At 38.4% G+C, this 24,181-nt stretch overlaps 2 protein-coding genes across 2 annotated transcripts; both read right to left on the reverse strand.

The window, feature by feature from the left end:
* Nucleotides 1-209: 209 nt before the first annotated feature.
* Nucleotides 210-3,488, reverse strand: LOC141630602 (uncharacterized). The gene is made up of 5 exons (XM_074443389.1): nucleotides 2,808-3,488; nucleotides 2,091-2,760; nucleotides 1,857-2,032; nucleotides 1,670-1,757; nucleotides 210-1,318 (listed from the first exon to the last, which is right to left on the reverse strand). Exons 1-5 carry the CDS (start codon nucleotides 3,486-3,488, stop codon nucleotides 210-212), a joined length of 2,724 nt encoding a protein of 907 aa, XP_074299490.1.
* Nucleotides 3,489-15,574: 12,086 nt separating this feature from the next.
* LOC141630603 (protein FAR1-RELATED SEQUENCE 5-like) lies at nucleotides 15,575-17,244 on the reverse strand. Its single transcript, XM_074443390.1, has 3 exons — nucleotides 16,042-17,244; nucleotides 15,694-15,957; nucleotides 15,575-15,598 (listed from the first exon to the last, which is right to left on the reverse strand). The coding sequence occupies exons 1-3, from the start codon at nucleotides 17,242-17,244 to the stop codon at nucleotides 15,575-15,577; spliced, it is 1,491 nt and encodes a 496-aa protein (XP_074299491.1).
* Between the last annotated feature and the right edge of the window lie 6,937 nt (nucleotides 17,245-24,181).

Below are 24,181 nucleotides of genomic sequence, written 5' to 3' on the forward strand. Positions count from 1 at the left end.
TCCCAAGAAAAAACAGCCAGTACACGGAAATGCTGCAAAGAAATGAAGTTTATGTTAAGGAGGAGAAATGGTAGTGAAATAGTTAAGACATGTAAAGACGAGTAACAGTTTATGATGTTTTTTTTTTTTGGTGAAATGTGAGCAGGTTTCCATTAATTAAAAAAATAGTCTATTACAACATCATTTCAATTTTCTAGTACTAACCACAGCTAAATTAAAATATCTAAGCTAGAGAGCCATAGCTGATCTTGGCTAGTAACAAAACTTGGAAGCAATTGACTGATTCTAGCATGAATCAGCCTCTTCAAATCTCTCACAATATTCCTAGGCATTATTAGCTGCATATTCAGTCGGCAGTTGTTCCTCTCCATCCAAATGGTATACCAGCAGGCCAGCTTTGCCATTCTACACACCTGTTGCTGCAACTTAGAGCACCTCCTTGCAGGAACCAAGTTCAGTTGCAGCCAAGTCTCAATCTGTCCCATAATGCACTTACTATATAAACAATCTTCAAACAGATGGGCATGTGTTTCAGTGCCATCCTCACACAGCACACAGTCCTTAGAATCAGAAATCCCATGAGCATGTAATTTTTCACGAGTATTAAGCGCCTTATGATAAATCAACCAAGCTATGAAGGAATGCTTAGGGATATTCCATCTATCCCAAACATCAGCATACCAAGATACAGGTGGGTGTTGACCCTGTATCCAAGCATATCCAGACCCTGCTGAGTAGCCTTTAGGATCAGCTACCCAACAGTTATCCACAAAACCAGCATCCAATTTCATTCTGATCTTACAGATGTTCCTCCAATTCCAATTGTAGTCACTAGGAGGCACATAAGTAGACCAGTCACTCCCTTTCATATAAATATGATCAACCCATTGAACCCACAGTCTATCTGCCTTAGTGTAGATCCAATTTGCAAGTTTCCCTACAGTAGCAATATTCCAACATTCAGCATCTTTCACACTCAAACCACCAGATTTCTTACTGCAGCATACAGTAGACCAAGACACAAGAGGAGCCCTCTGATACTCTGTGCCTCCATCCCAAAGATAATTTCTGCAAATAGCCACAATCCTCCTAATAATCATTTTAGGAATCAAAAATATGGAGGCCCAATAATTATGTAGAGTATTGAGGATAGAGTTAATCAACACCAGTCTTCCTGAGTAGCTAAGCTTCCTAGCCCCAATCCCTCGTATCCTATTGACAATCCTTTCCACCAAGATGTTACAGTCCTGTTTTGTGAGCCTACCAGGTTGGATAGGTATGCCTAGGTATTTAAAAGGTAAGCAGCCCTCTTGGAATCCTGAGATTTGCAAGATTTCATGTCTCAGGTCAATAGGAACTCCAGCAAAGACAACTTCAGACTTAGCCTCATTCACCACCAGTCCAGAAGTAGCAGAAAAAGTAGAGAAAGCTCAAAGCAATAATATGATAGATCTAGCATCCCCTCTGCAAAAAAGTAACAAATCATCTGCAAAAAACAAATGGGTCAACTTAAGGCTTCTACAGAGAGGGTGAAATCTGAAGAACCACTTCTGGGTAGCATACATCAGAACCCTTGATAAGTACTCCATACAAATTGTAAAGAGAAAAGGAGAAATAGGGTCCCCTTGTCTTAAACCTCTCTTTCCAGCAAAGTATCAAAAATGTGAACCATTCAGTTGAAGTGAAAAGTGAGGAGTCCTCACACAAGTCATAACCAGATGCTTAAAATTAGCAGGAAAGTTCAATGCAGCCAGCATCTGCTCAATAAAGTCCCATTCAATGGAGTCATAGGCTTTTTGTAAATCTAATTTGAACATGCATCTAAGAGAGGCATTACCTCTATTGTACATCCTTACCAGATCTTGGAAAATAAGGATATTTTCTAAAATACTTCTTCCATGAATAAAAGCACCCTGATTCCTACTTATGATGTCAGGAAGGACCCCGGCCAATCTAGCACATAAAATTTTTGAAATAGTCTTGTAGATGATTACAGCAAGCAATAGGTCGAAAGTGTTTGACACTAGTTGGCCTGTCAGTCTTAGGTATAAGAGTAATCATAGTTGCATTGATCTGATTGAGCATCTTACCACTAGCAAAAAAGTCTTTAACAACATCACAAACCTCCTTGCCAACAATGTTCCAGGCATCCCTATAAAATTGGCTAGTAAAGCCATCAGGACCAGGGGATTTATCCTTAGGGATGCTGAATAAATGTAATTTAACTTCCTCTGTAGTGACTGCTTTACTCAGCATCTCCCAGTGAGCAGGACTGCAGCAAATCTCTTGTCTGACTACCCTTTCATTGACAGGAATAGTACTCTTCTGAGACCCCAAGAGATCTAAGTAATAATTTAAGAAAGCCTGCTGAATTTGAGAGCCCTCAGTACAGATCCTACCATCTTTATCCTCAATACTAAGGACCTTGTTTTGCATCATTCTTTTTTTGATTGAATTGTGAAAATAAGCCGTATTCAAGTCACCCTCAATAGACCATTGAATTTTAGCTTTCTGAATCAGAAAGCTATCCCTTGCTGTCATCAGGTCCCTTAACTCAGTAGCCACCAACAGCTCATGTTGCATCATCTCCATATCACCAGGATGGTCCACCAACTCCTTCTGAATTTTTTCCAAGAGAGCAGCAGAATTAGCCGTGCTATTCTCTATATCAGAGAAACATTCTTTATTTATAGCTTTTAAACCGGTCTTCAGTGCTTTCAATTTTTTAATGACAGAGAACATTTTAGTCCCCGGGTAATCCTGGCACCAGACATGCTTCACACAATCAAGAAAAAATTCAGATTTACCCCACATGTTGTAGTATTAAAACTCTTCCTACCACCCATGTCAGCTTTCTTATTGACAATTGTGCAAGGACAGTGGTCAAACACACCTTCAGGATGGAAATGAGCAAGGTAGTCACCATATTCCATCATCCATTCATGATTTCCCATCACCCTATCAAGCCTACTATAAACTCTATCCACAGGGTTCTGCTTGTTAGACCAAGTAAACATAGCCCCAGTAGCCTGCAGATCCTCAACACAACACAGAGAAACACATTCCTGGAAATGTTGCATTTCAGCTTCAGAAGTATGCCCCCCAAGTCTCTCCACTGGACTCAACACAGTGTTAAAATCCCCAGCCCAGAGCCAAGGTTCATTACAAGTCAATGCAGTATGCTTCAGGAAAGACCAAAGATCAAGTCTCTCATATAAATCATTATGAGCATATATCATAGTAAGAAGGAAGCTATGATCATCACTCCTTGAAGTCACTCTCATATGAATATATTGTGCATTATAAGCAAGGACATTAACTATGAAAAGCTCAGGTTTCCATAAAATCCAAATACGACCTCCCTTATGCCAACTACTATTAGTAGTAATACTCCATCCTTCACAGAGAGAAGTATTCTGATTCAGAAGATTCCTAGGTTTTATTTTGGTTTCCAGTAGTCTAAATAACCCTACCCCATTATTATGCATAAACCACTTAACCAGTTTTTGTTTATTCAAATCATTTAAATCTCTCACATTCCAAAAACCCAAATTATGCATGAGATGGTTGAGAAGGGGGGTCTTTACCACTCTGCATCACTCCCCCCTAGGAGTAGTGCCATTTAAAGCATCTAAGAAAGAACTAGGGCCTTTCCTGCCAGAAGCTATAATTTCAGTAATACCACCCTGCTTATTGACTTTCATGGTATGCATAGCAGGAGTATAAACAGTAGGTCGTACCAGAGGAGGGAACCCCTCAGGAGAGAAAACAATTGAGCGTTTAGCTCCAGGGGGATCCACCTGTTTTTGCACTGGTTTCCAAACTTGCCTCTTTTGTTTCTCTGGAGGAGGATTTGGTTTTTCCTTGGGTTGAACCTTTGGCTTAGTCTTTCGACACTACTATTTGACATGGCCAAATCCTTTACAACCCTCACAAGAAACAGGTCTCCACTCATAGTGCAGATGAACAACCACAACATGTCCATTTTCATCCAGAAATTGGATTTTGTCTGGCAAGTGTTGGTTCATCTGCAGTTCTACCAGGACCCTAGCATAACTCAGTCTCTTTTTTTCAGTAGTAGCAATATATTTCCTAACAAAATTGCCCACAAGTCCTGCAATAGGCACTAAACAGTCCCCCCAGAACTTCAGAGGGATTCCTGTTAACCGCACCCAAACAGGGACCATGTCAATTTTCTCCTTAACAAGATCAACATCCACACTCCAAGGTTTAATCACAATAGGTTTGTTGTCAAAGAAATAATATCCAGCATTCAAAAGAGCAGACATCCCATCAGGCTTAGTAAATCTGACTAGGAACACACCATTCTCCATGTATGAAAACCTATCTATACCAAATTCAGACCAAACCTGATAAACATAATCCTCAATTACTTCTTGTTTTAGCAGGATTTTTCTGAAAGGATCCGGCTTAATTATAGAGTAGTCAGGGTATCTAGTTCTATAAGTTTGGTATGTTGTAAATGAATAAAAAGGAAAGACTAGGAGAAAAGAATAGTGTTTATATTATTTTGATAAGCTGAATACAGATTTTGTTTAAGTAAGTGAATGCTAATAAAATGACGAGAAGATAAGTAATAGACTAATTTCACACTAATGAATAATCAATGCCTTTGCCAATGCTAGAGTTACAGTATTTATAGCCATAAAAATGAACGTTGTATTGTTCTTCAACGTCCTTCTCTTTTGTCGGAGCTGTTACCGGATTAATAGGGCATAGTCCCTATCAATCCGGTTGACTCGTTCTTATTTGATTGATCCTCTTCCTTTGCACGTCTAGGTTCATGGGCAATATGGTTTTACAAGTAGACTTAGTCTTCCTTGAAGATAGGACACGGATATATATCTTTATATAACCGTTTTGCTTCTTCTTCAGCTTAATTTAGCCTGCTTTAATACTCTGCCAGGCTATTCTGTGCTTACCACCAGGCTTCTCTTCCAGTATAAGGCAAGCTGATTGCAATAATAGCTAGAATTGTCCGGTCTTCGTCTTCTTTAGTCAGCCTTGTAAAGTCAGGCCAGGTTATGGTCAGGCCAGGCTAATCTGGGCCTAACAATTGCCCCTTGACATTTTACCCGTGCTGAACCAGGCCAGGGGTGAGATGTCAATTTTTACCGGGTTGAATAATAAAGAGAATTATACTTAATCAATGACTCTTAGACTCCTAGTTACCGTTGGACACTGTAACGGCTAGGTGATGTCATGCTGAGAGTTTTGCAATTTCTAGGGTTTTCACGCCGTTGCTCATCTTCTATAAATACGGTATCTGGGACGAGATTATTCTCCACCAATTTTCCTCCACTTTCTTTGCTAAATTTTCTTCTGAAATTCTTCCCTACCTCTCAGCAATCCTGTTCTGCTAGTTTATATTCTTTAAATAACTTAACTTCATCACAATAAATCTGCCAATAAAAGACATGAGAGCCAAAAAACGTCCTGCATCCCAGAAAGTTGCTGCTGCTGTTGAGCCTGAACCCACAGACATCCAAGAGGAAGAGGTGAGGGAAATTGATCCTCCTGCTCGTGTTGTGGCTTTCAAGTATCAGGATTCTGTTTTTACTGCTCTTCAATCTCTGGATTCTTCTTTCCCGAGGAAAACTTACTAAAAACAAACTATGACAAGATTCTAAGGGAGAAGAAAATAATTCCGAGTCAATCGAGGTATGGATCCCGAGTCTTGTCCGGTCGGGGCTAATCGGGTATCACCTGGCTGGTTCTGTATTTTTGAATGGGCATTCAAAGCAGGCTGTAAGTTACCTTTTACTCCCTTAATGATTGACACCATTCGTGCTATGGAGGTATCCCTTTTTCAGATTATGCCAATGGTTTGGAAACTTGTCCATTCTATTGAAAATTTATGTGCTAAACACAATCTTGTAATTACTATTAATGATATCAAGGCAAAGATATCATATGAAAAATCTGTTGATGGTCGCTTTAATTTGAGAATAAAATCGAAAATGTCTCCATTAATTACTAACCTGGACTCTGGAGATGATAAAAATTAGGCAAAGACTTTCCTGTTTGTCCGGACCGAGACTTTGGGATCAGGCTTTGATTATCTGAGATATCCTCCCTTGGAGAGTGGTAGGTTCCCTGTACTTTTTATTTTGCAATATACATTACATGAAATTAATGGATTTTGATTCTTACTCGTGTAATTGTAATTTTGACGGTTTTTGCAGCTCCCGATTGGAGTTTTGATCCTCTTGATGAGGAAGCTATTTCGGATAGAGGCTTTCCTTGCTATTCCCGAGGAGGAGAGGACCGGCCACTAGTTTGGGTAGGGAGTTGTTGCCCGGTATATGAAGACCAAGCCGACTGGGGTCGAGTACCCAAAGGCAAGCCTAGTTCTCGCTCTTTCTGTACGTCTTCGTATGTTTTTATGTTAGCCGTTATCTTCTGTCGTTTTTGTTTGATACTCACGTATATTTTTTATATATTCAGTATTTAGGTCTTCTGCTAGGCTGGCCAGCTTTTCTGCAAAGGATTTGAAGGCTGGGGTGGCTAGGATTGCTGAACAGTCCAAGAGCCAGGAGGCTAGTGGGAGTGACAAAACGCTTGATATCCTGGTTTCTGATATCCAGCCTTCTCAAGATCCACCCAGGATAGCGTCATCGGAGGTCGTCCAGGCTCAAAAAAGGAAGAGGGAAGATGTTATCCTGGAAGAGGAGGAGGGAGAGAGAGAGCCTATCCAGGCTCAGCCAATCAGGAGTATAAGGCAAGTGTCTACTAGGGTTGATGACATGGATGATGCCCGGGCACGGATAGATGATTTTTCTGCAAAAATGAGCGGCCGGCTAATGTCTGCTAGTACTCTTGAGTCGTCTACCAGAGTGGTTTCTATTCTGACTTCTCTTGTGACAAATGCTGCTGAACTTGCTTCCCAGGCTAGGGAGGTTAGTTGTAAAGGGATATTTTTAATTGTTCATGTGCTTTTTGTTTTGCCTTGTATTTGGTTGATTGATTTTATATATATGTAGGGATTGGATGCCGGGTTGGCTACGCTTATCGGCTTAGGGATGCCCAGGCCAGGGTTTCTAGTTTGGAGGAAAACTGGATAAACTTAACCGTGACTCCGCACACATCCAGGGGTAATGAAGTAGTGCTTCAATCTCGATTGGGGACAGACTAGGGAGTCAACCAGGGTCGCTATAGTTTGTGAGGTGGGTGGCAAAGAATCCGAGAAGGTGTTAGGCAAGAGTTGGAGGTCGAGAAGGGCAATGCAGGATCGATTGAGAAAAAATGAGGAGCTTCTTCTTTGAAAAGGAATTGGTGGAGGCGAGGTTGGGCGATGCCGCTCAATACTTCTTCGGGAAAGGCCGGGTTGATGCTATGAGGGATCCGGAATCGGGAAGGGCTAATTGGAATCCGGACCGGGATGAGATAGCTTTGGACGCTCAGTATCCTGATTTGGCCAATATGGGTCAAGAAGAAGAAGTGGATTCTCCTCCTTCCAAGGCGAAGTCTGATGACCAGGAAATGGCGGATGGTTGTGAGTCGGTCACTGGCTCAAAGATAGCTTAGTTTTGTTTTTCTTTTAGGTTTTGGTCTATCCAGGGGGAATGTCCCTGGAATGAATATTTAGAAACGTTTTTTGGCCCATCCAGGGGGGATGTCCCTGGAACGGATGGTTATTAGGTGTGTGGTGAGGCCAATTATTTTGGATGAATAAATATTTGGTCTTTGTTTGTTTCTTTTTGTGTTTTGATAAGGTACTTTTGAAATGTTGGATGTGTCTTGGATCTCGACCATTTTTTAATGGATCGGGCCAGTTTTTGTCTTTGGATCCGCCAGTCCTTATTTTTATGTATGTTATGGGTGGGGTTGTTGCATCCGGGAGGGCTTACGTCCCCTGCCTGGAGGGCTTATGACCCATCTGTGTTATACAAGTCGGGGAAGAAGTTTTCCGCTTTGTATGTTTAAGTGGAGCTCAATATTTAAAGGTTCTGTTTTGCAATCGAAATTTGGATATCGTTGGATATTTGGTGGGGGTGGCCCCAATCTTTAAGATTTGTTTTAAAAATGCAATATGTAAAACAAGTATTGAAGATTTCGCTAAGTAAATATGAGAACATAGATAAGTACTTGGGCACATAATTTGAAGAAATCATATACGGCATTTATTCATATAGTTGCAAGTATCATACATGTAGTTTCCAGGCAAGAGATGTCAAGGTGAAAAGTTGTACCTGGATTGGGAGATATATTTTATATGTGAAATAGTTTTAAATGTGCAATATTCCAAGCTCTTGGGATCATTTCGCCGTCAGGGTTTGTAATCTATAAGCTCCCTGGCCGACTATTGAATCAATCGGATAGGGACCTTCCCAGGTTGGGGCCAATTTGCCAAAGATTCTTTTCTTTTGTGTTTTGGAAGACTTTCCCGAGGACAAGGTCTCCTACCCGAATACCCCTGGCTTTGAGGTCTTGTTGTAGCTTTTCACAACCCTTTCTTTGGTATGTCGCTAATCGATCTTGCGCCGGGCATCTCTTAGCTCTTCCGTTAAGTCTAGCCGTCCTCCATTAGAGGTATATTGCTTGTTATTGTGTTTAGGCTGCATCTGGCTGATGGAATGTCCACCTCACCGGGATTATCGCTTCACATCCATAGACCAAGGAGTAGGGGTTTGGCTCGTGGAAGTTTTAGGCGTGGTTCGTCACCCAAAGGACCGGGGGAGTTCTTCACCCATCTGCCTTTTCTTCTTTCCACTTTTTCTTTATGCGGTGATTACCACCTTATTATTGGATTCTCGCCTTTGGCCGACCGTTGGCTTTTGGATATCCTGGTGTGGATGTTACCAGATTGATGTTCCATTGAGCACGGTAAGGCTTCTTTGTTCTTTTCCCACAAATTGTGTGCCATTGTCGCATACTATTTCGGAGGGGATGCCATATCTACATATGATGTTATGTTTGATGAATGCTATGACATCCTTCTCCTTGACTTACTCGTATGATTCAGACTTCTATCCACTTGGAGAAGTAATCGAGTCATTGCTAGCATGAAAACTTTTCGTCCAGGGTGCTTGAGGTAGTTTTCCTACTATATCCATGCCCCACTTCATAAATGGCCAGGGTGCGGATATAGAATGTAGTTCCTCAGATGGCTGATGGATATATGGTCCGTGAATCTGGCAAGCTTTGCATTTAGAGCTAAAATCCAGGCAATCGGCTCTCAGGGTAGGCCAATAATAACCTGTTCTGAGTACTTTGCTTGCCAGGCTTCTTCCACCTTTATCATTTCCACAGTATCCTTCATGGATTTCTGATAATATCTGCTCAGCTTCTTGTGGTTCCAGGCATCTGAGGTACGGCCCGGCCCGGCCTGCGATTTCTTAAAAAGCACGTTGTCAATAATAGTATATGAAGCAGCTTTTATTTTTAGTGCTTTGGCATCTTGCTTATTTAGGGGAAGGATTCCTGTTGTAGTGATCATAGTAGGGTTTTGTCCAAGAATTGGCAATATAAATTAAGAAGCTTTCATTTTGTTTGTTTATTGCAGGTTCTAATAAATATACGATGGGTATTTTGTCGAAGTCTAGGGGACTGAAGTTGGATCCTAGGCCGGCTAGAGCATCGGCCTGGGTATTCAAGTCCCTGGGAATTTGGTCAATATTAAAATTGCGAAATTTTGATTTTAAGATTTGAACAACATCTAAATAAAGCATCATCTTTGAGTCTTTAGCTGTATATATCCCATTTACTTGGTTTGAAATAAGGAGGGAGTCAGTACGTACCTTTAGGTTTTGTACACCAAGGTCAATACATACCTTTAACCCAGCTATTAGGGCTTCGTATTCTGCTTCATTGTTGGTGGCTTCAAATGCACAGCTTATAGCCTGTACTATCTTATCCCCCTGTGGCGATTTTAGTACTACTCCCAGGGCCTGTGCCCTCGTGTTGGCTGCACCATCGACAAATAGGGTCCATTCTAGGTCTGTTTGGTCGCTGGTCAGTTTATTTACTTCTTTTATTAGGTCGGGTTCTAGGGTCGGACTAAAATCAGCCACAAAGTCTGCTAGTGCTTGTGACTTAATTGCTGTCCTTGGTTCAAATGTTATATTGTATGCGCTTAGCTGTACTGACCATTTACACATTCGTCCGGATAATTCTGGCTTTCTAAGTACAGATTTGATAGGAAGATTGGTTCTGACTATTATAGGGTGGCTTTCAAAGTATGGTCTTAATTTTGTGCAACTCATAATTAAAGCTAAAACATATTTTTCAAGCAGGCCATACCTGATCTCTGCGTCCAGTAGACTTTTACTTACATAATAGACGGGGTGCTGTTGTCCGTCATCTTCTTTGACCAAGACTGCACTGACAGCAGTTTCTGTGACTGACAGGTATACTGTTAGGGGCTCATCTTTGATTGGTTTTGCCATCAGGGGAGGAGAGGATAGATATATCTTTAGGTCTTCAAAGGCGGTCTGATGATCAGGGGTCCATTGAAAGTCCTTGTTCTTCCTTAACAGGTTATAAAATGATTTGCACCTTTCTGATGATCTTGAAATGAACCTGTTTAGGGCCGCTATTCTTCCAGTCAGCTTTTGTATGTCTTTGACTGTCTTTGGTGGTTCTAGCTCCAGAATAGCTTTGATCTGTTCAGGGCTGGCTTCTATTCCTCTTTTTGTCACCATGTAGCCCAGGAATTTGCCTGCTGAGACTCCGAAGTGGCATTTTTGTGGGTTGAGTTTCATATTGAATTTCTCCAGTATTTGAAAGGCTACTTCCAGGTCTTTGATGTGGTCTTCTGCCTTTTTTGACTTGACTACCATGTCGTCTGTATAGACTTCCATGGTGTCTCCTATCTGGTCTTTGAACATCATGTTGACTAGCCTTTGGTAGGTTGCACACCGCATTTTTAATCCAAAGGGCATAGCAGTATAACAATATATACCTCTTTCAGTGATGAAAGCTGTGCTTTCCTGGTCTGCTGGGTGCATTTTTATCTGATTGAATCCGCTGGAGGCATCCATGAATGTTAACATTTCGTGGCCTGCAGTGGCATCTACCATTGCATCGATGTGTGGCAGGGGAAATGGATCTTTTGGGCAGGCTTTGTTTAAGTCGGTGTAGTCTACACAGACTCTCCATTTGCCATTTTTCTTTTGGACGACTACCACGTTTGCAAGCCAGTCAGGGTACATTACTTCCCTGATCATCCCCATGTCCAGTAGCTTGTCAACTTCTTGGTTGATGATTTCATGCCTTTCTGCAGCGAATTTTCTTCTCTTTTCTTTGCATACAGGCTTAAAGGATTTGTCAATGTTCAACTTATGAGTAATAACATCAGCATCTATACCAGTCATATCAAAATGTGACCAAGCAAAACAAGACATTTTAGTTTTGAGAAAGTCGACGATTTGGTCCGATTGTGTCGGTTTGTATCGACCCTACGAGTACTTTCTGTCAGGGGGAATTCTGAATCTAATATGACTTCTCCTGTTTCCATCTGTGATTGTGCTACATACTCTTCCCCGACGGTGACTTTAATTGCTATGCGAGGGACTTACCGACTTTGATGGTTTCAAAGCTTGAGTGTAACATTCCCGAGCCGTCCTTTGTTCTCCTCTCGATGGTGGTTATCCCCCATTCTCGTTGGAATTTTCACGCATTGATGGTATGTCGATGGGATTGCTTTGACATTGTGGATCCATGGTCTGCCAGGATTACATTATACGAGGATAGGCAATCCATTACTCCAAATCTTTCATATGAAGCCACGCCTTCTACATAGGTAGGCAGCCGATTTCTCCCAAGGTGTTCTTTGTTTCTCCATGAATCCCACCAGGACGCTGGATTTCTTGATGATGTTCCCTTCGTCTATCTTCATAGCTTTGAGGACGTCAAGCATCACCAGGTTGATTGAACCGCCTCCGTCATCGAGATTCTTGATACCTTTCTTTGTCTTGCCGATTTGCATGGTGATTACCAGTGTCATGATGTAGATCCGATATTCCTTGCAGTCCGAGTCATCAAAGGTAATAGCAGGCAATGACTTGGGCCTGGAAGGAGGTTGAAGTCTGGATTCCCTGGATATTCTTTTGGCGGTGAATGGTCGGACCACGATTTATGATCCTTCATTTATGAATTTGACTTCATAGATAGGGGGAGGAGGAGGAGGGTCTCTGCTGCTTCCTGGATCTCTCTTGTTTTGTTCTTCATTTTTGTTCTTTGGCTGCTGGATTAAGTCTTTCAAGTAGCCTTTCTTTAGAAGATATGCCACCTGTTTCCTGAGTTGGATGCATTCTTCGTGCTGTGTCCGATGTCCGATGGAAGTCACACCATCTTGTTGGATCTTTCCTGGGGTTGTCGGATTTCTTTGGCCATCTGACCGTATCTCCCAGGTTTCCAGGTGTTTGATTAATCTGCGGTATTAATAGAGAAGTTATATTCGGGAATAGTTGGAAGGCTAGAAAGGTTACCTTTGTGTTCTTGTGCCATATTGACTTGGATCGTTCGGGCCTGGAATAGGGTCCGATCCGGGATTGCCTCCTTTCTCGGTAGAAGCTTTTCTGTTAGTGTGTCCATAGCCTTGCTTTCCTCCGGATGAGTTCATGCTGAAGTTGAGGTCTTCTTCCAATCTGACATGCTCTAAAGCGATGGATTGAACAGTGGCAAAGGTCGGGCAAGCTTTTTTAGTTAGGTCTGCATATATGTCACTTTGTCAGCGGGACTCCTTGCTGAAGGCTTCCACCATTGTTTCTTCATCACACTGGGAATGGCCACCTTTTCTTTGACAAATCGGCCAGAAATTCTTTGAGAGATTCTTGGGAAGTTGCTTTACCCCAAGCAGTTCTTTGGGTCTCTTGGCCATATCTCTACCGCTTGGAATTGTTGATTGAAGGCATTGATCAATTCCGCAAAATTCTTGATACCTCCATTTGGGAGATTGATGAACCATTGTAATGTTGCTCCGGTCAGGGTTGTACCAAAGCCTTTACACATGCGGACTTGCCTGAGTTCACTGGGTATTGAGGCGACCAACATTTTTGCTGTTTGAATATGGCAACGTGATTTTGTGAATCGACGTTCCATCATAAGTTCTCATGGACGGAACGAAGTAAATTTCTTGGGAGATCAATTTTTGCAATTTCATCGCAAAGGGTGAATCTGCGAAGTCATCAACTTCTACTTGACCACAGTGGTCCGCACTCAGGGTATGTTTTCTATTTTGTTGTGGAGTTTTTGAATTTCTCGAAGCATGGCCATCATTATTCTTGATTTTTTGTTTGTCTCATGATTGGGAATGGTTGGGGTATCGGATAATGTATCCTTCTCCGGGGTTCCAAAATTGGAGAAGTCTATGTTTTTGATAATGGATGAAAATGGGGTTCCTGGTTCGAATCTGGTCTTGGATCCTGAAGCTTGATTTTCCAATTTTTCTTCGAGGCTAGACTCGATTCTTTCCTATTGATTTTTTCCTCGCCGGGGTCCTTCTCTTGGATTGTCTCCAATTCTTTGATCTTGGCCAGGGCAGCCGCTAATTGTTGTTCTGCGGTAAGTTCCACCATTTTTGTATGAATATTAAATGAAAAATAATAAGGGGAATTTTATTGGTTGAAGAACTAGATGCCCCACGGTGGGCGCCAATTGTTTTAGCAGGATTTTCCTGAAAGGATCCGGCTTAATTATAGAGTAGTCAGGGTATCTAGTTCTATAAGTTTGGTATGTTGTAAATGAATAAAAAGGAAAGACTAGGAGAAAAGAATAGTGTTTATATTATTTTGATAAGCTGAATACAGATTTTGTTTAAGTAAGTGAATGCTAATAAAATGACGAGAAGATAAGTAATAGACTAATTTCACACTAATGAATAATCAATGCCTTTGCCAATGCTAGAGTTACAGTATTTATAGCCATAAAAATGAACGTTGTACTGTTCTTCAACGTCCTTCTCTTTTGTCGGAGCTGTTACCGGATTAATAGGGCATAGTCCCTATCAATCCGGTTGACTCGTTCTTATTTGATTGATCCTCTTCCTTTGCACGTCTAGGTTCATGGGCAATATGGTTTTACAAGTAGACTTAGTCTTCCTTGAAGATAGGACACGGATATATATCTTTATATAACCGTTTTGCTTCTTCTTCAGCTTAATTTAGCCTGCTTTAATACTCTGCCAGGCTATTCTGTGCTTACCACCAGGCTTCTCTTCCAGTATAAGGCAAGCTGATTGCAATAATAGCTAGAATTGTCCGGTCTTCGTCTTCTTTAGTCAGCCTTGTAAAGTCAGGCCAGGTTATGGTCAGGCCAGGCTAATCTGGGCCTAACACTTCTATAGGAGGGTTAGCGCCTAAGATATAACAATAAACATACTGGTTCCAAAATTCTACCTCTGATTTTATGTCATCCGTCGTGAACCTAAATAGATCCAGCTGTTCCTCCTCCTCAACAATCGTTTTCAGAGCTATGTTTTTGCCACCCTGACGAAGGAGCCATCCAGATTCTGGGTTGTCAGGCACTCCCTCATCCAGGTTCAGAACAGGAATACCCACAATAGACCCCAAAGATACTGTCTTTTTCGCATCACCAGTTTGAGGCCCCTGTGTAGTCCCCTTAACACTAACTGTCTGCGTAACTTTCTCAACTGTCGCATTCACCGCTCCCTTATTTTTTTGATTTTTTTGATTTTTTTGATTAGGAGTAGTTCGTGGGAGTTTAGAAGATGAAGCTAACGGTGAGAATTGATTATCAGTAAAGGTCATGATAGCCATGGTTGTTAGAGCTGCACGGAAAACAAAGATGATTTTTCAGGTGTTTTTAGGGGTTTCTCTCTCTATCTCTAACATTTTTCTTTTTTCTTATTCAGTTTATGATGGTTGTTAAAATAGTTTGTTACTGTAATTGTGGTCTGATGTTACAGTGTAGAACAATGATGTTATTGTGAAAACAAGATAATTGAAAATGAAATTTGCCAAAATGAAATAGCCGTTGTGACAGTGACTATATTGACATGTTATAGTAACAAGTTTTTGATGTTACACTGAAAGTAATAATGTGCTGATGTTATATAGTTTAAGGAAAATGGTGTTAATGTGAAACAAGATCACGTTGTGACAGTGACTATATTGACATGTTATAGTAACAAGTTTTTGATGTTACACAGAAAGTAATAATGTGCTGATGTTATATAGTTCAAGGGAAATGGTGTTAATGTGAAATAAGATCACGTTGTGACAGTGATTATATTGACATGTTATAGTAACGAGTTTTTGATGTTACACTGTAAGTAACTGACCTGTTTAAGTAATTTTGTTACAGTAATAGTGTGCTGATGTTATAGTTAAAAGAAAATGGTGTTACTGTAAAACAAGATGCCGTTTGTAATAGAATTATAACTTGTTGGCAAAAAAATTATTGCAAACAGAAACTGCGTAAATGTTCTACTTTTTTTATTGAAGTAACCATGTCTCAAACAATTACATAAACTGTGTAAATGTTCTTATCTGAAAAAACAAAACAAAAATAAAGTAATGTCGAAACAACAAAGTAAAGTAATGTCTTAAATGGAATTGACTTAATGTCCATGCTGCTGCATCACCAAGACTCAAACATCCTCTTCAGAAGTGTCCTGTTTAAAATAAAAACAAGTAAATGATGTTAAGTAAAACAAAATTCAAAAGATATATAAACATGTAACAAGGGAAACAAAAAAAGAGAGAATACCGAATATATATCCTTTTTAGGACAATTGCGTTTGTCATGGTTCACCATTTCTTTGCAGCAGGCGCACAGTCTTTTGGGCTTCTGTGATTTCGCAATAGCATCCTTCCTGGTAGACAAAAGCCTTTTCCCGCTGCCCTTGTTATTTGAGATTTTTGGTGGTAAGATTGTAACTTCTGAAGAATTTGTGAAGCCCAACAATTGCTCTATCTCTTTCTCCTTGGATAATACCTCTGATGATGCAGGACTGACTTCCTCTCTAAAAGCCTTCAAATTTGCAGCTAACTCTTTAATTCAATCTACAGAAATAGTTTTTGCAATAGCCATTGTAGAATAAAACTCTGACCACACATTAGAAATCTCCATGTTAATAACATCAGCAGGCTCACAATCCTCGACGAGATTCCCAGGGAAAATTGAATAAGGATTTCTATAAGAAACCTTGCACCAGCGAGGGACAATGTATTTTCCAGGAATGCTTTTAAGAAGGTTAGCTGACAAAACCCAAAAAACATGTCTGCAAAGTAAACCTTTACTTTCAAAAAGTTTGCAAGTACACTTAACATCTTCTGTTGTGGCAGTGTAAGAGACCTGAAATGTAGTATGTCTCAGCTCATCATTTACATCATATACACGAATGTCCCCATTCAAAGGCATACCAGCAAGCGCGCAGACGGAAGTGTGCTTCAATTCAACTTGCACATCATAAAAAACTTTATGAGTATAGACAGATGCAGCTTGTAACTCAATATTAGTCAGCGATGGAGTAGTAACTGGTAAACTGTGCTCACTGTCCTTGTCTAGACATTTTTGTAGGTAACGCTGTTGTTCAATGGCTGTTTCATAACGCAACCATAACTCAACCAAAGTTCCATAGTGATTCTGATAACGCTTAAAGAAGGAATTTGCACTCTCGGATCTCTGAGTTGTCCTTAATAGGCCTCCCATTGGCATGTCCCTAAAAAATGCTGGAATCCAGAGATGCTTATCACGAAACATACTAGAAAGCCATTTATGGCCACCAAGGTCGAAGTCCTTCATAACTGCAAGCCACCTCTGTTCAAACTCCATTGGTTCTAAACTAGAATCCCACACAACAGAATTCAAACGAGATAGGAAATCAGTTTCTTTGCATGTGATTGCACCCACTTTAGCACTGACTTTCTCCATAATGTGCCACATGCAAAAACGATGACGGACTGTTTTGAAGACTTTAGGAATTGCAAGTAACATCCCAGGGTCTTGGTCTGTTACGAGACATAATGGTTCTTTTTGATCCATACAGTCCAAAATTTTCCTGAAACACCAAGCAAAAGAACGTTCATCCTCATGATCAAGTAAAGCACATGCAAACGTAACAGACCGCTTATGGTGATCAACTCCAGTAAACGGGGTGAATTTCATATGATATTTATTGGTTCCATAAGTAGCGTCATAGCTAAGTGCATCCCCAAATATAGAATAATTCCTCCTACACTCAGCATCTGCCCAAAACACCCTGCTCAAACACTTATCATCATCAACCTCATACACAAAATAAAAACCAGGTTTCATTTTTTAAAACTCTTCAAGGTGATTGATGAAAAGATTTGCATCCTGTAAACTTATATAGCATTTGACATCCCTTGCAAAATTCTTAAAATTTGTCAAAGTCGCTCCAACATTAGCATATACTTTGCAAAGTTGAAAACTCCTGTCTGCCCCAATATTCAACTTTGAATTATCAATTATTAACTTTTTTTGGAAACCAGAAAGATGTCTGACAACTTTATGGAACTCTTTGTCTATAACAGAAAGAAGACGGTGATTATGAACAGCAACAAATTGATCGACTCTATAACCTCCACCCTCCACCGCTTCCACTCTCATCATTGCTGGACAACCAACCTTAGTAACTTTAACATTCCTTGAACCTTGAGTCTTAACAGTAGAATCAGTATCAATCTCTTGAGCAGGACACTTCAGTTTCCTCTTATTATCTCTAAAGCCTTGACGATTACAAACAATCTATTTCCTAAGTAATTCACCAGAACGGGTACGTTTTGTGGTATGCAGCCTTGGTTCAAACCCACAGGAAATTGCATACACAACATAAAAACACATTGCTGAATCATAATCAACAAAATGCATAGATAGTTTAGGTGTGAAACCCTCCTCAACTAGCCTAGTCCATCTCTGACTACCACCAGGAGTGTAGCTCACTTGAAGTGGATGTATTTTTGTTGGGTGTGATGTGCACGTTGGAGTAAAAACAGAATCACGACAAGATTGGACTTCTGAATAAAACAAAATGAAAATAGAAAATAAGAGACTACATATAGCACATTAAAAGGAAGATTACAGTGTATTAATATTATTAAAATAAAACATGTTACAGTGACATGAAATGGGTGTTATAGGGACATGGTTTGCTATTCCAGTAATGATTACATATGTTATAGTCATTTATAACATGTTACCGTAATATAACATACATATTATAGTGACATGGAATTTGTTAAAATAATCATACTAAATCACATTGTTTGATAATGATGTAACAGCAACATTATGATGATGTTATACTAAGAGCAAAATGATGTTAACATGAGATATTACATATGTTATAGTCTTTTATCACATGTTACAGTAATATAGCATACATATTATAGTGACATAGAATCTGTTACAGCGATGTAGCCTATCTATTATAGTAATTTCACATGTCAAAATATCTAACTAAAATTTAAAATACAAACAAAGAAACAAAAAACAACGCGTAATTCAGAATAAATTTGTTATAGTGAATTAAATTATATGTTACAGTTAGTAAACATGTAGATAGAAAAAAATTAAATTAAAAAAGAAATAATAGACAGAAATGACTTAATTGAATGAACAGGATGTTTCTGAAATAAATGTAAAATACTAAAATATAAAGGTAAAGCCGGTTAAAATACACATGCAGATACAATAAAACGATTTTAATTCGAAAAACAAAGAGATTATAGTAATACCTGGATGAATGTCATCTTCAATTGATACGCTAATCAATGGAGTAGAAGGAACAGTCGACATGAAAACAGAGACCTGCAAAAAACGAAAAAGCAGTGATGAAGAAGCGTGAATCATTTAAAAACCTAATATGCAAGCAATTAGAAGAAAAGGAAACCGAAATTGAATAACAATTGTACAATAAGAACATAAATTACCTAAATCGAAAGGAATCGAAGACTGAAAAGATATATGTTGATCGAAGTAAACGCGTAAACCTAGTAATAAAGCAAATAATGAATTGTGTAAGAACAATATGAACAATTGAAGAAAAGTAATCAAATCGCAATATGATGAAACAGAATTCACGGAAAAACGAAGTTGATCGTGAAAGTGATGATTAGCGTGAGAGAAAAGCAAAGAGAGAGAAAGAAGAGAGAGAAAGTTGCGTAAGAATTATGACACAAATTAGTCAGCTCCACTGTTTTTATAAACAATATTAAGCTTAGATTAAATCTCAGCCATCAGATTGACATGATCAAACGGCTAGGGATGGTAGGACGGACTCACCCTAATAACCTAGACTCTCAAGATCCTCTCTCTCTCTCTCTCTCTCTCTCTCTCTCTCTCGCTATATATATATATATATATATATATATATATATATATATATATATATATATATATATATATATATATATATATATATATATATATATATTGATTATGTTAGTAGTTACAAATACCGGAGAACATTAACTTGTGATCCATTGAAGGGTAAGATAATAACTAAGTTAAATTAAATTAATTTAAGTTATGTTCAAATTCTATACGTTAAGTTTAAAAAAGTTTAGTTTCTATAATTTCAGTTCAGATTATATAGGTTCAGTTTAGAAAAGTTCAGACTTATAAGTTAAGTTCAGTATAGACAAATCGAGATACCATTTCAGATCAGATCCTATAGTTCAGTTCAAAAAAATTCGACAAAATTAAGTCCAAAAAAATAGGACCTAGCTCGTATAGAACTTTGCTTTGGCTCTAAGATTAGTACTCGGCATTATATATGACGACCCGCTTTAATGTAAGATGGATACATGATATATCCGTCTTAAAGGAGATCTATTGTATTAATATTGTGAATGGAATAATCCACGTTAATTTCCTACCTGATATCTAAGTATTTATAATTTTGTAAAAAATTCTGTTCATTAGAAATAGTTGTATAAGTTTAGTCGATGTGAATAAAACAATGAGTAATACTTAAAATTTTATTAGCGGAAGACTTGGTATCGTTAGATGACAAGTTACATGCATATTCACATTGACATACTCACACGAAATGCATATGTTTGTATGTAGTCATATACTCATATTCCATCCTCATCAATTTGCAGATACAGTCAACTTTTTTAGATCATGTAATATAAGTCCATCCTCATATAAGATAAACTTGATAAGTTCTTCTTCATTTATGACCACCTGGCTTTCTCAATTCTCATGGAAACCAATGTTTCGACTTGTTAGATCTGATAGTGCGAATAAATTATTTTACTCCTACATATAAAATCAAATCAAATCTTAAGAAAGGTAGAAAACTATACTGATTAGTATACGCATAGATTAGACATTATGTATAAAAAGGCTATTAGAACACTACTAAAGTGAGATAAAACAAAGTTGTTAATATATGTGAGATGTAGGGTATAAAATCCTCCTAAGTTGATGATTCAAATAATGCCAATGCATATAAATAATCTTATATCCCATATTTTATAAGACTCAATGTCTAGGTATTAACAGAATGGAAGAAAATACATACTTTCAAAGTCTTGGAATAGTAGCAATCAACAATTTAAAAGAAGAGTAAGTAAAATACTATAAAAATATCAAAGAAATTGTAGTTTAGAGACTAACCCGATCTCGGTGCTCCCTTCGGTTGAAGCTCCTAAAATTGATCCTCGTATTTGAATCTTCATATTATGTCCTACAATATCGAAGAGGATTATTGATATGCATACATCCCATAAGCAAATAAAATAAAGCAGTATATTGAAGTAGATAGTATACCGTTTGAAGCTAAATTAACAGAATTCATATCATATCATAAGGGCTAAGGCCATGACAATACCTTCATACGTAATGAGATTAGCATTATTGTATGAGTTTGTAATCGGGCTGCAAAAAGGAAAAAAAAACAAAGAAAGAAATCAGCAATCATCGTAATACTATGAACAAATAAAAAAAACTTGCGTAGAAAAACAATAGAATGAAGTCAAATGGTTTATGACATTGAGTATATATATAACATTGGAGGCAGGTGTTATGAAATATATTTGAGTTATATTAGACTTCTTTTTGTTCGGTAATTCCTACAAACTCTATCTTTTAATTTGATTTGAGTTGTTTAGATTTAAATTATTTGTTATTGTATATCCTTTATTATACGTATTTTGTAAATATTGGAGTCTCTATAATCGCTCGGAAAAAGCTTCCTTTAATATATATATATATATATATATATATATATATATATATATATATATATATATATATATATATATATATATATATATATATATATATATATATATATATATATATATATGGTCGGGATCCGGTGAGAACCACTAACATAATGAGAACCGTGAGAACCCTTACTAAATCATCGTTAAATCTTGTTCCGAACGTTTTGATGGATCATTTAGCCTTAGTTTAGTTTATTCAAATACATTTTTAGTATTTCTTAACAAAATTTATTGATTTTATTAACAAAATATAAACTTAATGTACAAAAATACAATTATATATAATAAAATGGCTATAGATGCATTAAAACGAATACTAGGTGCATAAAAATTGTTACATGCATGAAAATGCTTACTAGATGCATGAAAATACAAGGCTCTAGGTGCACGAAAACGAGTTCTAGGTGCATGAAAATTGTTAGATACATGAAAAATGAGTAGTAGGTGCATGAAAATTAATAAAATATTTCTTGTCTCGATTTTCGACAATAATTTATACTTTTTTGACCAAGAAATATGTTTTCTAGCCATAAAATTCTATTCCTAATCCAAATATATCGTTATTTTTTAGAAAAAAAATATGTAAGGTGGAGTTCTCACGGTTCTCACTATGTAGGTGGTTTTCATGGATTCCAAATATATATATATATATATATATATATATATATATATATATATATATATATATATATATATATATATATATATATATAGAATGAGGATCAGACGAACTAAATTATGGTGCGAACTTATTTAACTCCATCTCACCCTTGATCATATTAATCAAAGGTTAAAAACAAACCCCTTAAAACACTACTAGTCCCCCTCTCTCTCTCCTAAACTAATCCCCTGACCCCCTAGCCTCTCTCACCCTTACCCACCCGGTGACCATTACTCGTCATCATCGTCGACCACCAATGTCGTCGGAACTCCGTCATAACTTCACCAGCGCACTCCATTACTCCACCGTCGCCGCTCGCCGGCCGTTTCTTTTTCTTTTTTATCTTCACCTTATTCTCCTCGTCGGCCTACTGGCGCACCACCACCACCACCTCATTTTCAAGTCGCGATAGTCAACCACACCTATTTGCCACCGCCCTCGCCTTCTCCGATCATCAAAGTCACAAATCTGGTCGAGTACAATGAAAAACATTCAAACCAAATCGAGACAACTGCTCACGTCAATGGTGGTTGTGTCAGCCATGGATTTCGGGAGGTTGAATGGCGGTGTGGGTCTCCCGTTAGGTTTGGTATATGTATGGAGTGGCCGCTTGGTGATGTGGTTTAGCGACTGAAGTCCGATAGTGAGTTGCCACTGAGTTAAGTCGCATCGATCCCCATGGTGGCGCGTGAAGGTGATTGTCAGGGGAGTGTCGGGAAGAGAAGAGAGCACCTGCAAATAGAAATGGCCGAAGATCTGGTGGTTTGCTCGGTCAGTGACATGAGATTGTGAATCGAAGGTGACGGTGATAGGTGGTCGTTATGGTGATCACTGTGGTGAGAGGTTGCGGCGGAGTTGGGGAAATGTGTCGAAGGCAAGGGGAAACGAGAATGATGATGGGTCAATTTTGGGGTCACTGGTAAAAGTAAGTGCATAACGTTGGTGATTGGCGTTGTGTCGCCTAATTGTCAGCATTCAAGTGGTGATGAGGTGGCTATGGCGGTGGTCGTGTGCAGCGTGTAGTGATAATTGCAGACCTACAGCGGCGCACTGGTAGCTAAAATTGAAATATCTAAGAAATGTATCTACTGTATTTTTTTAATGTATCCACTGTCTTGTTTCATGTTTCATGTGCGTGAAACTCATTAATGTTTCATAAAATTATCATGTTAGAGCCTGTTTAGTATTCCCTCCCATCCAAACCAAAGGTTACATTTGACTTTATTACGCTTGTCGATGCGCGTTTTGCAACGTGAATATCTTTAGTTATACATTATTAAAAATTATAAAAACTTCATATTCTTATAATATTCATGACGATGAATCAAACAAGATCTCGCATGATTGTGTTATCACTTATACATTACTAATAATATCAAAGATTCTCTACAATCATGAATAGTGCCAAAAAGTCAAATGTAACCTTTGGTTTGGATGGGAGGAAGTATCAACTTAGAAATATTTAATACACAAAAAAATGTATCTAAAAGGGTTATCGTCCTTCTCGTTTGATCCCATTAAGTTGCTAAATACAAACCTTTAACCTGCTAGATAAAATTATTTAAGTTGTTAGATACATGCCTCTTGCTATTTAGATACATTTCTTTAAATTTCTAGATACATATCTTTAACTAGCTAGATACATTCATTTAAGTTGCTAGATACATACCTCTAGCTAGCTAGCTACACCCTATTAAATTGCTAGATACATACCTCTAGCTAGCTAGCTACACTCTATTAAATTGCTAGATACACACCTTTACTTAAGGATACCTGTCTCCCTCCTTTGATCGATCTCATTCCCCCTCGGAAAGGGTTCACCCTATCTCTTTAGGGCTTAGTTTTTGTTTCCACTCTCTTTCCGATAATAAGGGAAAGAGTTTAGGGTTGGCGGAGCCGCCTTATCCATCCTTAAACCCTTTCCTAAATTTAGAAACGCGTCCCCCTCGTTAGATCCTATTAAGTTGCTAGATACACTCCTTACCTTGTTAGATACAGATCTCTAGCATTCTATATACACTCCTTTAGCTTACTAGATATATATCTCTAACAAACTAGATACACTCATTTACTTTGCTAGATACACATCTCTGACATGCTAGATACACTTCTTTAAATGGCTAAATACACATTTATGACCCTTCATAATCAAATTACTTACACTCGAATGGCTCGCTAGAGAGCTATGTAAAATATGTTTTAAACTTTAATTAAGCTTTTACATTTCCTTACTCTTTTTTCTAATGTTTTGTAACCATTCTTTCGTTGTACTTCTTCGTATTTCCTTATGTTATTCAAGCACCTAAGTAGTCTTATTCGTACCATAGTTTGA

This window comes from Silene latifolia, chromosome Y (assembly GCF_048544455.1).
Source record: "Silene latifolia isolate original U9 population chromosome Y, ASM4854445v1, whole genome shotgun sequence".
Taxonomy (NCBI): domain Eukaryota; kingdom Viridiplantae; phylum Streptophyta; class Magnoliopsida; order Caryophyllales; family Caryophyllaceae; genus Silene; species Silene latifolia.

Bases quoted from the DNA above. Each gene is read 5' to 3' on its own strand.
- LOC141630603 (XM_074443390.1), bottom strand. From the start codon at position 17,244: ATGAAACCTGGTTTTTATTTTGTGTATGAGGTTGATGATGATAAGTGT. The intron at 15,958-16,041 runs GTGTGGTCAGAG...GCAAATTTGAAG, and splicing joins TTAACATGGAGATTTCTAAT to GCTTTTAGAGAGGAAGTCAG. The intron at 15,599-15,693 runs GTATTCTCTCTT...TATTTTAAACAG, and splicing joins CTAAAAAGGATATATATTCG to GACACTTCTGAAGAGGATGT.
- LOC141630602 (XM_074443389.1), bottom strand. From the start codon at position 3,488: ATGCATAATAATGGGGTAGGGTTATTTAGACTACTGGAAACCAAAATA. The intron at 2,033-2,090 runs GTAAGATGCTCA...TAAGACTGACAG, and splicing joins TAAAGACTTTTTTGCTAGTG to GCCAACTAGTGTCAAACACT. The intron at 1,758-1,856 runs GTAAGGATGTAC...TTTATTGAGCAG, and splicing joins TCCTTATTTTCCAAGATCTG to ATGCTGGCTGCATTGAACTT.